Source organism: Sus scrofa, chromosome 15, assembly GCF_054392235.1.
Source record: "Sus scrofa isolate SSC_HxYL_T2T_F1_AM1 chromosome 15, Sscrofa_HxYL_maternal_Yorkshire_Landrace_v2.0, whole genome shotgun sequence".
Taxonomy (NCBI): Eukaryota; Metazoa; Chordata; class Mammalia; order Artiodactyla; family Suidae; genus Sus; species Sus scrofa.
The window spans coordinates 120082903-120098987 of record NC_139397.1 but is presented as its reverse complement, the minus strand read 5'-3'; the positions used below and the strand labels follow the sequence as shown (position 1 = coordinate 120098987).

At 46.6% G+C, this 16085-nt stretch overlaps 1 protein-coding gene and 1 long non-coding RNA gene across 7 annotated transcripts in view; one reads left to right on the top strand and one right to left on the bottom strand.

Moving 5' to 3' along the window:
- The window catches only part of KIAA2012, a 136734-nt gene that overhangs the window by 95432 nt on the left and 25217 nt on the right, over positions 1–16085 (bottom strand). For 2 of the 4 annotated variants that reach the window (XM_084998409.1, XM_084998410.1), the window contains 5 exons: positions 15699–15841; positions 11583–11751; positions 9215–9364; positions 4726–4896; positions 2414–2509 (listed from right to left, as the gene is read on the bottom strand). In XM_084998409.1, the coding sequence (XP_084854535.1) occupies positions 2414–2509; positions 4726–4896; positions 9215–9364; positions 11583–11751; positions 15699–15841 (729 nt within the window). The remainder of the gene's footprint in view (positions 1–2413; positions 2510–4725; positions 4897–9214; positions 9365–11582; positions 11752–15698; positions 15842–16085) is intronic. The other 2 variants (XM_005672082.4, XM_021075192.2) reach the window with 1 other exon arrangement.
- LOC146396087 (uncharacterized) overlaps positions 1–16085 on the top strand; it is a 56786-nt gene that overhangs the window by 21187 nt on the left and 19514 nt on the right. Inside the window, exon 3 of one of the 3 annotated variants that reach the window (XR_014828944.1) lies at positions 1908–6394. The exons of the other annotated variants lie outside the window; for them this stretch is intronic. This is a non-coding gene — a long non-coding RNA (uncharacterized LOC146396087). Of the gene's footprint in view, positions 1–1907; positions 6395–16085 lie in introns of those variants that run through there. 3 annotated transcript variants of the gene reach the window in all.

The following is a 16085-nucleotide window of genomic DNA, read 5'->3' as shown; positions in this document are numbered from 1 at the left end:
AAAGAAAAAAAAGGATAAGCAATTTGGAGAGCATATAAATGTTTTGACTTGTATCCTCCCAGGTTAAGTTTTTTGAATTTTCTAAGTGTTGCAATATCCCAACACAACCAAGAGGGTCAAATTCCAGCTTAAGTCTTCACATCTTTTTTTTTTTCCCTTCTGAAGGTTTATACTCATTTCTCTATGCTATCTGAAAGCAAGATATCATGATCTAATTGCTTAAGAATTTATTTCCAAATAGATGTTGACAGAGTCTGAAAGTCTCAGAAGGATCAGACAGATCATATTCCTTCCTTTACCAAGGTTTTTTTTAAATTAAAAAAAAAAAAAAAAAACTATGATCCTCAAAAAGCTTTCCTTTGTAGCAGCTGGGGTATTCTGTCAATCAACACTCATTTCTTGGACATATGACAAAGATAAGAGGCTCTCCGGGGCTCTTCTAATATATTTTGGAACTAAACAGAAAACAGATGCAGATAAACATAATAATCATAAAAGTGGGATTGAGAGAGAGGAATGGGCGGAAGCTACATGGGGCAGTGAGATGAGGTGGATTTATTAGGAAAATGTCCCAGAAAAGATGAGCTTTCCCCTGGAACTTAAAACCATTCTAAATATTTGAGGGCAATGTGGGCAAAGTCTGGGAGATAAGAGAAGGAAGACTGGAGGTTTCCTCGTCAAATAAATAGCTGCAAAGATTCTGGTGTGGTTGCAGCAAATGCTTTGCAGGAGTTGAAATTTTTTTTTTTTTTCCAGTATACTGTTTCTCAAAACAAAACAAGCCTTTCCCATTAATAGAGACCTTAGGAAGCTGGATCTGTTCTATGGGCCCTTGTAGGGAGATGTGGGTTTAAGACTGTCTGCCTTCTAGGGTCCCATCCAATTATCATCAAGACTGGAGGTCCAGCAGCTGTATATGGCAGTCCACCAGCTGTAAATGGAGGGCAGCCTAGAGAGAGGCCAGTTGCTGGCAGACTGAATGACTGAAGATTCAGTTATTCGTTTATTCAACAAGCTCACAGTGAATGTGAGTGGGATTCAAAACATTGCTCATGGGACTAGGCAAGTCTCAATTTATTCAGCATGAATTTCATTTTTTGCTTTTTCTTCCTTTTGTTTGGAAATTATTGAAAGAGTTTTCAGTGAACATTTATTGTGATCCTGCTACGTATGCGTCAGGGACTCTGCTGAGCGCTGGGTACACTGAAATGACCGAAACATGATACTGACGACAATGACAACAAACTTAAATATGTAACCTAAATATTTCCTTTTCTGCTTCTGGCTTTTACTTTGCCAAAAGGGGAGCTACTTCTCTAGAAACAGAACGGACAAATGTGCAGCAGGTGAACAGAATCATATTTGTGTTCCAGCTGTTGGACCAGCTGTGTTGCGCTGACAGTGGCCTCCACCTGTCTATCTCCTGCTTCCCCCAGTTCAGAACCGAGTTATTTTTAGACTCCTATCACAGAACAGCCCGAGTGGAGATAGGAGTTCTTTAATGCTGACTTTGGAGCCGAAGGCATTCTAGTTTCTGGAAACCCATGTGCTAGGTGGCTACTTCCACAGCAACGGACACAACACATAAAAGGCAGCAATGTGGAACCTGCCAGCTGCTGGTGGGGGAGCTGATCCCCTTAGGAACCTTGGATACAGGGGAGGATTGACCCAAAGTCATCTGACAGCATAGGGCAAGGACAAGCCAGGGCTACTCAGATCTCCTGGCTCCGAATCCATGCTCTTTTTGTTAAGGCAGTCATGACATAACCCACCACACCAGCGCAGATTTTAATCTCCCTCGTCAAGAGGTCTGCTGGCTGTACGGCTCACACACACCTCATGACGGTACCTGGGTGGTTGACATTCATTGCCCTCTGACTTCATTTTTTTTTCTCTTCTTTTGCAAGATGGTTATTGCCCAGAGCCAGCATCTCTTTTCTGAAAAGTGAACATGCCAGAAGGGTTTTTGGAAACTGCCTTGATAGCTGTCAGGAGCCAGAGGATTCGCAGCAATGAACCAACGCACATAACAAGGAGACCTGATTGGATTACCAATTAGCCACCTCCACCTCTGGAGGGTGGTTGGAAAGAAGAGAAAAGGCAGTGTTTAGTTTGGGCAAATACCAAAAGGGCTTTATCATCCTCATCAAGGCATCAACACAGCACATTAGGCCTTCTCCAAGCTATTCCACGGGAACGTCTCTCCCCAGATGCTCCAGCAAGAGCAAACTTGTTATGCAAACATTGGGTTATTGTATCTGAGCTACAGAAGCACCTCTGTGTCAGCAAGAGGGGAGAAACTGGCTGACTTGTGTCTGTTTTTAATGATGTCTCTGCTGCTGGGAAGTTTTGGAAGCTGCAGGTAAAAGCTTCCCCTAAGAAAAGGAGGCTGACCTGGGGTGTATCATCTTACCTTTACCCAACAGAAGCTGCTCAGTTTGGGAAGGCCCTGGGGGGGACAGGTAGATGCTTTCTCCATCTGGGCCCAGCAAGAAGTGTCCGGAATTTTCTTGAAAAGAAGCACAAGCATGGGCAGTGTTAGCACGATTTTAGGGGACTGTGCCCCTGAAACCCCAGAGGGCAGATGCAGATGTGCTCAGGTACCAGCTGGGGTACAGGGTCAGCCTGACCTCTGGGGTTGGGGAGCTCCTAGCCATCATTTAGGCCTCATCACCTGGAGTCAGTGTGGGGTAAACAAGGTGGGATCGGCACTAGCCTATGTTATGCCTTTTGTGAGTCTAGGAAAGGGGGATCTGTGGGCCTCAGGCAGCCCTACAGGGACATGGTGAGGCTGGCGGGGACACCTTGTGTGAAGGAGAGGGAGTCCTGTCCTCCAGGTGTATGCAGTCTGGCCCTTGAGCGCAGGGCTCGGTGATTCCAGCCTCTGCTTCCCGCTTGGTCACAGGCCTGTGTGCGGTACGCAGTGGCACAGCCACGCCACGTGGATCAAATGCTGGGCCTGCTTAGCGACCCCAGGGGGCTCAGGGCAAGGAGGAGAAGAAAGCTGTATTTCCCCCACTTGCTTAGAGAGATTGAAGGTGTTTCTATAACTGTACCTTCCCCATTTCCAAGGCAAAAGGGTCAGGAATAGAGCTGACCATTGGCCACAGTGGATGCTTACAAGTATGTAAACACACAATACACAGGGGTGTGCTGCACACACAGAAACACACTCACACGTACTTACACCAAGGTGGACACACACACAAGCACATACATACACTCACAAGGCATACATGCAGAAGGACACACATGTACCACACAGGAACAGGGACATACAGCAACACGTGCATACTTGTTTTCAGGCAGGCATGTATGCCTACATAATCACACATACATACACAAGTGTGCATGCGTGCACACAAGCACACACATGCACTCACATAGCTATGCAAGCACACACATGTGCCTCACACACACACATTCATCTACACACATTCAACCCACGCACCTGAGGCGTCAGGCTCTTGTCATAGTCACATCACAGCCCTGGCATTCACTCCTATCAGATTCTCCCTTTATAAGAATGTTCAAGTAGGGGTGTGTGTGTGTCTGTGTGTGTGTATTTGGTATGAGGAAATTGTAAGAGAAAGGTTCCATCTTGAAATAGTTTGTAAGTTTCTTTGGTGGGGGAGAGAGGATTTGATTTTGACCATTTCAGTCTTAAGTGGAGAAGCTGCAAACACACTTTGGAGTTACTGATCCATATGTTGAATTTATGCTTACAAGACTTCAAATAGACATGCTTGGGTGGAGGCGGCGGCGGGGGGGGGGGGGGGCGTGAAGGGAGGGGGAGCAAGAGGGATTTAAATAGCGAGGCATCTGTCTCTGAGTGACCGTGAGCTGAGAGGAAAGCTGTGCTTCTTGGGAGCTCTCAGGTCCTCTCAGAGTGATCCTGCTGTTAACAGAGACGCTTTCTTCACATTGTCTGGCATCCAAACACACCCCATCTCCTTCGTCTGGTGCTCAGACCAGGACCCGGGAAAGCCGTCCCTCCTCCGAGGAGGGAAGAACAGCTGGTTGGCCTGCACTTTCTAGAAGATGGCTTGTCAGTCTCTGGCAAGGCCCCTCCCTAAGAGATCTTCCAGGGTAACTTGGACTTTCAGCAGTTTTTACTTTATGTGCTGTCTTTAGATCAAAGCCCCCGTGGAAGCGGTTGTTGTGCTGTCTTAGTCTCCTCTAGACAGTTGGCTCTTGAGAATAAGAACTCTGAGTGGGGCTAGATCACAGCGGGTGTGGCCCTGCCTACCTCACTGTTCAGTAGAAAGCCAGCATCCTTCTCTCTCTGCACAGACCTCAGGCTCTGTGGTGACTCCCTCCCCCCACCCCACCCCGGGACTCTTCCTGTTGGCAGGGTCCCCAGGTTCCCTGGCCCCGGGCAGGATAATGGCTCGGTGTTGAGAATGCCTAGTAAATGCAGCAGTGACTCTCCCTGATGAGCGCAGGGAGCTGTGTCATCAACCGCTGCTGCCAGGAGTGAGGAAAGCACAGGACAGCTTGGCAGTGCGTGTTGGTGCAGAAAACCCTTAAAACATGTACTGACTCTTGAGGAATATGCGTGGTGAACATTAATCCCACTGACATCGTTGGAAACACTGCTGATTTCCCCTTTTCACTGGGGTGGCTTTCAGAGAGCTTACGTGTGGCTTTGGGAGATGATTAGAAGGAGCCCAGAGCCACAGATGAGCAGGGGTGCATCTTGTCTCTCTGCTGGGAGGGAGTTACCTTGTCTCTCTGCTGGGAGTGCCGCCCCGGCCTGTCTCACAACTGGGGGGGCTGTGAGGCAGCTGTGGCCTGATGTCCTGGGGCTGTCCAGGCTCCTCTGGCTCTTTGGACTTTTTCTTCCTTTAACCAGGGACGGTGGTGGGGTCCCATTCTCGGGTCGGGCATCATCGTCTTCAAAAGCAAAAGGAGAAAGAGCGTGAGTGAGAATCTGGATCAGCAAGAAGGAGAGGGAACCTCGTTTCTAAATCTGTGGATGGCTCCTAGTGTTTAGGATCATTTGTTCCCCTCATTCTCAAGTTTGTCTCAATTTTCCAGCTCTGCTAAGGAGCAGGGGCCAGTGTCTCCCACAGCCAAGATGGGATGAGTCTTGGGTAGAGTAGTGGCCCTTCGTTGGGGCATCAAGAACTGGGAGGAATGGAACGTGGCTGCTGTTATTTTCATCTTATCGATGGGCTCCTGAGATAGAAGAAAGACTAGGGAGTCTGCAGTGTCCTTCCCTAACTAGGGAGACCTCAGCTTTAAAGCTCACAGGACTATTGGCTACAAAGTTCCAACCACAAAGCAATTTTTCTAAACAGAATCAATGATCCCGTGGCTCTTCCAGCTCATGAAGTACAAAGCAGCCTCCTCCTGATGTACTGAGAGGGTGAAGGGCTGGATGAGAATGGTCCACCAAGCATGCCCTGGCCTCCATCTCTGTTATCTATTTCTTTCACTCTTTCTCAAAATTGGCAGGGACTGCTGGGGGGGGGGTGAAACCCAGTGATCTAAGTGATTGAGACCTTGCCTTAGGCTCAGAGAGAGTGGTCTCTGTTTCACGTTCAACACACACTTGCTGTTTGTGTTTGAGAGCTGACTTCACACATGGCCTCAAAGTATCACAAGCTACTTATTTACAAAGGGAAGAGTTGTCTTTACAATGGAGAAATCTGGCAGACACTTCTTTAACCAAATAGTGTAATTTAATATCACTTATAATGGAACAAGTTATAGCGTGTGGAATAAATATAAAGGGCTATTTTGTGTCCCTTGATGTGATGCTCTGAGAAGATCACAATATCACCTATATGCTATTCTTGCCAAAAATGTTTGATCTGAATCTAATCCTGAGGAAACAGACAAATCCAAATTGAAGGTAATTCTGTAAAGCAACTAGCCTATCCTCTTCAAAAAACGTCAGTGTCACGAGGAGCTCCCTTGTGGTGCCGTGGGTTAAGGACCCAGCATTGTCACTGCAGCGTCTTGGATTGCTCCATGGCACGGGTTTGATCCTTGGCCCAGGAACTTCTATATGTCACTGGTGCAGACAAAAAAAGTCAGTGTCATGAAAAATGAAACTAAGGAAGTGTTCTAAAGAGTCTAAAGTGATGTGACAACTAAATCTGATGTATGATTCTGAGTTGAATTCTGGATTAATTGGGGAAAAAAACTCTAAGGAATATTATTAGTATAATTAGAGAAATTTGAATATGGTCTGCATATTAGAAAACAGTATTACGCCAATGTTGATTTTCTTGAATGTGATAATTGTACTGTGGTTATGAGAGAGGATATCCTTGCACTTTGGAGATGTGGGTTGATAAAGGATGAAATGTACAAAGACTGCAATTTAGTCTTGGGTGGTTCAGCAATAAAATAAAATATGCTTGTGTGTATGTGCATATATAAATTCTGGCTTCATTTTTATGATAGTAGAAGTGAAATGATCCAGGGCTAAGCAAGTAAATGGGGCAGTGAGGCAGTCTTACTTGCTCTAAATACCCTTGTCCCTGTGTGAGAATGATAGCCAGGAAAATCTTGCCTCTTTGGACTCTTAAATTTATTATTGTTGGGAGTTCCTGTTGTGGTGCAGCGGCAATGACTAATATCCACAAGGATGCCTGTTCTATCCCTGGCCTTGCTCAGTGAGTCAGGGATCTGGTGTTGCCATGAGCTGTGGTGTAGGCTGCAGACTCAGCTCAGATCCCTGTGTTTCTGTGGCTGTGGTATAGGCTGGCAGCTGCAGCTCTGATTCGACCCCTAGCCTGGGAACTTCCATAAGCCACAGGTGCAGCCCTAAAAAGCAAAAAAAAATTTTTCGTTTGTGCTTTTTAGGGCTGCACTTGCAGAATTAGGCTAGGGGTCTAATCAGAACTACAGCTGCCTGGACAGGATCTGAGCCATGTCTGCACCCTACACCACAGCTCACGGCAATGCTGGATCCTTAACCCACTGAGCGAGGCCAGGGATCAAACCTGCAACCTCATGGTTACTAGTCGGTTTCGTTTCCACTGTGCCACAATGGGAACTCACCCCCACCCCCCAATTTTATTATTGTTTTTTTTTGTTTTATTTTTGGCTACACCCATGGCATGTGGGAGTTTGGATTGAACCTGAGTCACAGCAGCAACCTGATCTGCTGCAGCGGCAATGCCAGATCCTTAACCCAAAGCATCACAAGGGAACTCCTGGACTCTTATTAAATGCATCTACTACCAGGCTGAGTCACATACTGAATATACTGAACTAACTAACATACTGAATAACCAGGGGATCAGAGATGTAGACCAGCTTCCTCCTGGCAGAGGATGGACAAGTTCTAGACACTCGGTCCCCAGTGGACATGGCAGCTCAAAACAAGAGGAGGGCAGTGTGAGGAAAGCCGCACCAAAGACCAAATTCCCGGGTGTCGCCATCCCTCCTGGTGGCTCAGGCTGTGCCCCGACCTAGGGGTGCACAGGCGGGAAGCTGCTTTCTTACCTGTCTGCACACAGGGTGACCCTTGCCCATATCTGGATTTTTTGCAAAAAGAAAACTTCAAGGTCTTTAGGATGATTAACTCTCACTTGTGGTAAACAAGTCCCTGTCTCAATAATCAAAAGACATTCTCCAAACCGAAATATCCCAAGAACGCCCTGATCTGGGTTCATTGTTTTGTTGATTCTGAGGGCAGTGCAGTGGAATTGTTAAGAGGACTGATTCTGGCACTGAAGGCCTCAGCTCCAATCCCAGTGAGGCCATTTGTAGTTGTGTGACCTCAAACAAGGTGCCCATCTCCCAGGGCTTCCAATTTCTGATCTGAAATGTGGGTAGGACTGTCGTGAGGAGTAAATGAGAGAAATGCAGAGGAAGAACTCCGTAACTATTAATGTCGGAGTTCCCATCGTGGCTCAGTGGTTAACGAGTCCGACTAGGAACCATGAGGTTGCGGGTTCGATCCCTGGCCTTTCTTAGTGGGTTAAGGATCCGGTGTTGCCGTGAGCTGTGGTGTAGGTTGTAGACGTGGCTCGGATCCCGAGTTGCTGTGGCTCTGGAGTAGGCTGGAGGCTACAGCTCCAATTAGACCTCTAGCCTGGGAATCTCCATGTGCTGCAGGAGCGGCCCTAGAAAAGGCAAAAAGATAAAACAAAACAAAACAAAACAAAAAACAAACTATTAATGTCATCCTTCTACTTCTGATTACCGCTTGTCAGAGATCACTTAGCATTTGTGATACTGTCATCTTGCCCTTGGGGAAGGAGGTTCTGTTTTCTGAAAATGAAGAGCTTTCTACATATGGCCCATTATTTCCAACCTATTAACACATAAAAATATATACTTTGATGCACTCATGTGTATGACTTCAGAAGTCCATATGATGTTTTAAAAACTCCCGTCATGACTCAGTGGCCAATAAACCTGACTAGTATCCATGAGGATTTGGGTTCCATCCCTGGCCTTGCTCTGTGGGTTAGGGTTCCGGCATTGCGGTGAGCTGTGGTGTAGGTCACAGACGTGGCTTGGATCTGGCATTGCTGTGGCTGTGGTGTAGGCCGGCAGCTACAGCTCCGATTAGACCCCTAGCCTGGGAACTTCCATATGCCATGAGTGTGGCCCTAAAAAGACATAAGACAAAAAATTGGGGTGAAGATTTTTCTGGATATTACGAACTACTAATGAATAAATACATAGTCCTACATAGATTAGAAATGATATTTCATTGGTTAAAAACATAGGAAAAACTATAGAGCATGTAACAAACATTTAGTAAGTTTGGTACTGTTTTATATCTGCAACCAGGAAATCTTAGTCGAGGAGTTCCTGTTGTGGCTCAGTGGTCACGAATCTGAGTAGCAACCATGAGGATGCAGGTTCGATCCTGGCCTTGCTCAGTGGGTTGAGGATCTGGCGTTGCTGTGGCTGTGGTTTAGGCTGGAAGCTTCGGCTCTAATTTGACCCCTAGCCTGGACTTCCATATGCCACATGTGTGGCTCCCCCCAAAGCAAGCAAACAAACGAACAAAACTTAGGGGTTGATTTAGTAAATAATTTGTGAGCTAGATGCATAGTTGGTTTCGCAGCAGCACTTTGGTTAAGGCAGCTGCTGTCTGAACAGAAGCCATCTTCAAGTGGCTGGGGAGGAGCTGCCTCCCTTCTAGCCTCCTTTTTTGAGGCTGAGGACTCTTATGTGTCTTGCCTTGCCCCTTTTGGAGTGAGATCCCTGTGGGATGTTGGAGGGAAGGAACAGCTACCTTGAGGTGAGAGTGTGTCCCTGCCTGTGTCCCCTGGAAGATGCACTGTTAACTCCCTTGGCTTTTTCAGGAACATCTGCTTCAGGGGAGGCCTCCATAAAGGCTTGGAGTCTTCTTCTGTTTCTAGTGTTGACTCAGAGTGTGGAGCACCTAGAAGAAGAAAGAAAGCCAACTTGTAGGAGACATCTGTGGTTTTGTGCCAGCTGTCTTTTCTTTTGGGGGACCCCTTTCTCTCTCCCTCACACCATGTGGTTTGGGTGGTAAGTCCCTTGATCCAGGCATGGGCACATGACTGCAGCTGCCTCAGCCACAGTGATTGGGTGCAGAGTAGGCACATAGCTCAAGTCTGGTCAGTTAAAGACAATTTTGGTAATTTCTGCAAGAGATTTTAAGAGTCAAATCCTTTCTTTTTCCTTTTTGGCTGTGCCTGTGGCATGTGGAGGTTCCTGGGTCAGGGATCAAACCTGCTCCACAGTAGTGACCTGAGCTGCAGCAGCAGCAGTGCTGGATCCTTAACCTCCTGTGCCACGAGGGAACTTCAAGGCACATCTTTTCTACTGGGGTTAAGAGGTTATCATGGATTCACAGAAGGCCATTTTTACCACCACGTGGGGACAACCTTCTTGAGAGGAGACGCTATCAGAGCTGAGAGACTTAGACAAATAGTGCCCAGGTGACTTTTTCTGAAGCCTGGATCCAACTGAGCTACTTAATTACATGAGCGAATTCATTTCTTTTTTTGCTTAAAAGAATTTGAGTTAGGCTTCAAACACTTGTTCCTGAAAGAGTCCTCACTGATATACAAAAGGAGGAAGGACTCAGTGGATTCACTTTCTCTGTATTTTATTCCTACTTTTCATTTAGTAGTGTGTCGGCAAGCTCAATGGATCTAATAGGTTTAAGAATCTGGTTCACGATGGCCTGAGGACCTTCCTCCCAGGGCCATCATGGAAGATAATTGGGATTTCACTGAATCTTGCTAGTAGTCCTGTCTTCATGTGTATTAAGCATGTCTTTTCATTCTAGTGTTTTGATATCTGGAAGCTTACTGATCCTGGAGAGACTATCCCTCCCAGGGCTAGCCAATTCCTAGAGACTGTAAAGGGCCACCTGCAAGTGCACATTTCATATGAAAGCCAACCAACCTAGAGACTGACCCCGCCATGACCTCCTTTATTCAGCTCTTACACTGGGCCAGGGCCAGGCACCAGACAACAGGGATAGAGCCTTGATGCACAGAGCCTGCCCAAACTATTCAAACTAGCCAATCCCAAACCTGCTTAACCTGCTTGTCCTGCCTCACCCATTCCTTCCTGCAAAAAGTACAATAAAGACTCTTGCCCATTCTCCACCCCCTGCAGTCCTTCTGCCTCCTAACTGACCCTGGTTCTTCTCCATGTGGCCCTGCAGGGCATGGCATGCCCCTTCCTCTTGGGAACTGTGAGTATCAGACTGTCTTTTCTGTTCTTTTCCCTTTTTTTGGCCACACCCGTGGAAGTCCCCCAGCTAGGGATTGAATCCGAGCTGTAGCTGCGACCCATACCACAGCTATGGCAATGCCGGATCCTCAACCCGCTGTGTCACAGTGGGAATCCCCAGACTGTCTTTTCAATGGCAGTTGTCTCCTGAGCTGTTGGCCTTATCATATCTGAATATTAAAAAAAAACAAAACCCGGAGTTCCCGTCGTGGCGCAGTGGTTAACGAATCCGACTAGGAACCATGAGGTTGCGGGTTTGGTCCCTGCCCTTGCTCAGTGGGTTAACGATCCGGCGTTGCCGTGAGCTGTGGTGTAGGTTGCAGATGCGGCTTGGATCCTGCGTTGCTGTGGCTCTGGCGTAGGCCAGTGGCTACAGCTCCGATTCAACCCCTAGCCTGGGAACCTCCATATGCCGCGGGAGCAGCCCAAAGAAGTAGCAAAAAGACGAAAAAAAAAAAAAAAAAAAAAAAACCCTACATTTAAGAACAAGGTTTTTTTTTTTTAAAGGAGCTAAATAATTTTTTTGAAAGGTTAACTCAACACACAGTGACATGCACAGATCTTAAATGTACAGTTTTTGACAAATGTATTTATCCATGAGTTTTGACAAATGTATATATCCATGCAACCAACCAAGATTTAGAACGTTTTCATCACCTCAGAAAGTTCTCTTATGTCCCCTTCCATCGACTGGTCATTTCAGCTCAACACTTGGACATTCTTCTTCATAGTGAGAATTTAGAACAGCCGTAGAACAAATACTGAGATGTCAGTGGCAATCATGAGGCGGGTCAGCCGTGATTTAGGAGAGGGTTGCCTTAGGGGGACCCACCCCCAGTCCTTTCTGGCCTGCCTGGGTTCCCTCAGGAGACCCCTTTACCAGGACCTACCTCTTCTTCCTGCTTTTCCCTTTGGGGGATGTTGGGTGTGGAAATGAATCTCCACGGGGAAGATGAAGAGCTCTGCTGGGGGCTCATTGGCTTTAAGTTGACTCCCCAGGGGGTCCAGGACTCTGGGTGGTTCTTCTGAGATAGGAGGTAATTTCAAAGCTTTTGGAGCCTGGAGAAAAATTTAAAAACAAACACCCCAATATGGCAGCTATCTAAATCCTGTTGCCAGCAGGGGACAAATGACACGTTATATCTTATCGAATCTCACTGGGAGCCACCAGGTGTGATGTGGCTTCTGTACCCAGGGCTGAGAAGTAAAGCAGACCAACCTGGAAGCTGGTCACTAGAGTGGGGCTGCTTTGCATCTTGGGAATGTGGTTATGCACACACACCCCACCCACCAGTAACACAGCCTCGGATTCCTCTAAGAAATATAAATGTAGATTTCCCATTGTGGCTCAGCGGTAATGAACCTGACTAGTATCCATGAGGATATGGGTTCGAGTCCTGGCCCTGCTTGGTGGGTTGAGGATCTGGTGTTACCATGAGCTGTGATGTAGGCTGCAGACTTGACTTGGATCTGGCATTGCTGTGGTTGTGACAAAGGCTGGCTGCTACGGCTCTGATTTGACTCCTGGAAATGTCCATATCCATGGGTGCACCACCACCCCCAGAAATAAATAAAGTAAAATAAACATGCTAAATTCAAGGGCCTTTGTGAGCAAATATTGTCTTTCTTTCTCTTGCCGTTGGGGAAACTGATCCAGATGGAAATGACAGAGCTGAGATTTCTGTGTCTGGAGAGGGAGAAATCTTAGCTTGTGTTTTTATGGGAAAAAAGCAAGGCTTAGAATGTGGACTATGCAGTCTTTTAGGTAAGAAAGGGCAGAAAATAGGAATATACATTTGTATTTGCTTACCTCATGTAATCTCTCTAAACCTCAATTTCTTCCTCTGTAAAATAGGGGTAACCTTACTGCCCACCTCATAAAGTTGCCCTGAGGATTAAATGAGCTAATTATATGTAGTTACTATAGTGTTTGTAACTAGGCTTATTTCTATGATATTTACTTGAGAGAGGACACTTCTCTCCAGGTTTTGCCATTAGCAGAATATCTAGGTGTCTCTACATGTGTGCTATAAGAACATAACTTTAGGAGTTCCTGTTGTGGCTCAGTGGTTAACGAAGCCGACTAGTATCCGTGAGGACTTGGGTTCGATCCCTGGCCTCACTCAGTGGGTGAAGGATCCGGTGTTGCCATCAACTGTGGTGCAGGTTGCAGACATAGCTTGGATCCCCTGTTGCTGTGGTTGTGGTGTAGGCCGGCAGCTATAGCTCCCATTCGACCCCTAGCCTGGGAACCTCCATATGCCACAGGAGCAGCCCTAGAAAGGGCAAAAAAAGACTCTCCCCCCTCAAAAAGAACATAACTTTAAAAAAAATCACTATGTGTCATAACTTTAGCCCAGTTTTTTTTTGTTTTTGTTTTTTTTTTTTGTTTTTTTAATGTCCAAAAAGCCCAAAACATGTGAGTGTGCATACACACAGAGAGAGACACTAGGGGTGCCTCCTGCTTCCAATTATTCAGAAGTTGCTGAAAATTTCTACTCTACTTTTAGTTTAGATATTTTCTTTTTTTTAGAGCTGCACCTGTAGCATATGGAAGTTCCCAGGCTAGGGGTTGAATTGGAGCTATAGCTGCCAGCCTATACCACAACCACAGCAACTCGGGATCTGAGCCATGTCTGTGACCTACACCATAGCTCGCGGCAATGCTGGATCCTTAACCCAAACCTACCTAGTATCCATGAGGACATGGGTTCAAACTCTGGCCCCGATCCTTATGATCCTTATGATCGGGGCCAGAGTTTGAACCCAGGTCCTCATGAACACCAGGTAGGTTTGTTATTGCTGAGCCACAACGGGAATGCCCAGATTTTTTTTTTTTTTTTTTTTTTTTGCACTAGCAGCATGCAGAAGTTCCTGGGCCAGGGATTGAACTTGCACCAGTGTAGTGACCAGAGCCATTGCAGTGACAATGCCAGATCCTTCATCTGCTGAAAAAGGGAACCCCCCACCCCCTTTTTCTTCCCTTTTGGTTGCTGTCGTGGCATGTGGAAGTTCCTGGGCCAGGGATCAAGTTCCAACCAGAGCTCCGACCTACAACTGCAGCAATGGCAAATCTTTAACCCACTGCACCAGGCTGGGGATCGAACTGGCACCTCCACAGAGACGAGCCAGATCATTCGCCCACTGTGCCGTAGCAAGAACTCTGACAAGGGAACGCCTTAGTTTGCCTTTTAACGTGTGAACTTGGATCTATGAAATGTATATGTGTGCTGAGTTTCAGGGAGTTCAGTTTCACAGGAGGAAAAATAAAAATGTTTCTCACTTTTTAGTGTTCAAAAAAAAAAAAAAGATCAGAAACACACACAAGCATCCTATGTGTTTAGAGTTGATTGAGGAAGGAAATTCAACCAAATGTATTCAGGGTGATATTATAATTTTGTGACGTTAAGAACATGATTAACCCAATGCACGCACATAGGAAATTTATGTTCCTGGAGATCTTCGCTGTCTAGGTGCCAGCTGCCCACCAACTGCCCTTTTCTGAATACTGACCTTGTATATTTTGTTTGACAAGGTTTGCACTGGGAAATCTATGTGGAAACTCAAATGGTTTGTGTGTGGTATGACTGACAAGCCAAGCCTTAATTTCTCTATTGTAGTTAAACATTTACAGAGTTTTAATATAGTGGAAAACACTGCTTTCTTGTGCTAAATCATAGATGTAGGTTAAGGGAAGGGATTCCTGTCTCCTGAGCCTGGTTCAGTTCTGGGTTGACCTGGGTGTGAGAGTGGTCTTGGGCCTGAGTGACCCTGGAAGGTCAGGTCTGCTGTTTACTCCTGGTCCAGGGGAGCCTGGGAGGACAGAGGCCCTTCTGTTACAGATGGAAAAGTTTAAATCACTTAGACACGGGAAATCTGAGAAAATCCTGAACAGACGGAAAGAGACCTCCCTCACTGGCAACCGGGACCAGCTGACGTGCCCATGGCTCCTCAGGGCCACCTCAGATGGCACAAATGCCCGCCACGAACTAACATTGCTGTAGTTCCCAATCAGACACAAGATGCTTTCACAGAAATGCACCATCGCCTTTCACCTTCCCATCAGCCCTGTGAGGTCGGCATCATTATCTGTGTACACAGAGGAGGTCCCTGTGTTCAAGTCACACGGCTGCCAGGGGGCAGAGCATTCTGAAGCCCCTGCTCGTCCTACTCAGCACAGGTGGCTCCCAACCACCACGACCCATATAGAACCGCAAGGCAGGATCAGGCCAGAGAGAGCTGAGGACATTTCTAAGGAAGGTGAACTGACTTCTGAAGGGGTTGATAAACCTGCAGAATTCATCCTACATTTTTAAAGGTGACAGCCCTTCCATTAAGCAAAACCATTGCCGGGTTCCAGCATTTTGAGTTCAAAGTGGGTCAGCTACTCACAAACTCAAATTCTGTCTGTACATGTTTACAGATGACTCTCAGCCCCTTAATAGAAGAAGGATTCTGTTGCCACCAGAGAGTGTGGTAACATCATATCCTTGAAGGTAAAATCAAGGGCCGCTGAAATTCCATGTATTTCACTATTTTCAAATTTCAATAAATTACCAAAGCTCTAGTCCAGCTGCATCTGGTGAGCTCAGAAGCAAGTAAGGCCAGTTCTCGGAGACATCCCTTTGTGTTACGTCATTCCTAAATTGAGATTAACTTTTTAAAAATTATTTATTTATTTATTTTTGTCTTTTTGCCATTTCTTGGACTGCTCCCACGGCATATGGAGGTTCCCAGGCTAGGGGTCGAATCGGAGCTACAGCTGCTGGCCTACACCACAGCCACAGCAATGTGGGATCCAAGCTGCCTCTGTGACCTACACCACAGCTCACCGCAACACTGGATCCTTAACCCACTGAGCAAGGCCAGGGATCGAACCTGCAACCCCATGGTTCCCGGTCAGATTCGTTAACCACTGCGTCACGATGGGAACTCCGAGATTAACCTTTTAAGTACAAATGTGTGTGCATGCACACAGATGCACACACATACACACACACATACACAACCTTCTTCTTCGCTTCCCCAGGTGTGTTTTTTTCTGAGCCAGTGGCAGATGCTACAGGAGGGAAAAGACATCTTTCCGCAGGGGGCCCCTGGAACAAGTGGCTGCTTCTGTCCTGGTGGAGTTTCATATTCCCTTCTTTGTCTGTGGAAACAGGATGGGAACAAGAACTTATTAGTTGCAGGTGTCGAATGGACACTTGACTTTCAACTTTGATCACTTTTGGGTTAATGGGAAGAGAGGCAAGGAGGATTCCGAGGCCCCGCCCCCAGACAGTCACGGCTTTGGCTGAGGCAGCTTCAGGGAGCCCTAATCTCATTATCTGTGTTGGGTTCTTGCTGGCTGAGTCAGGTGATAAATGGAAAGAATGATAACGATCATAATAATA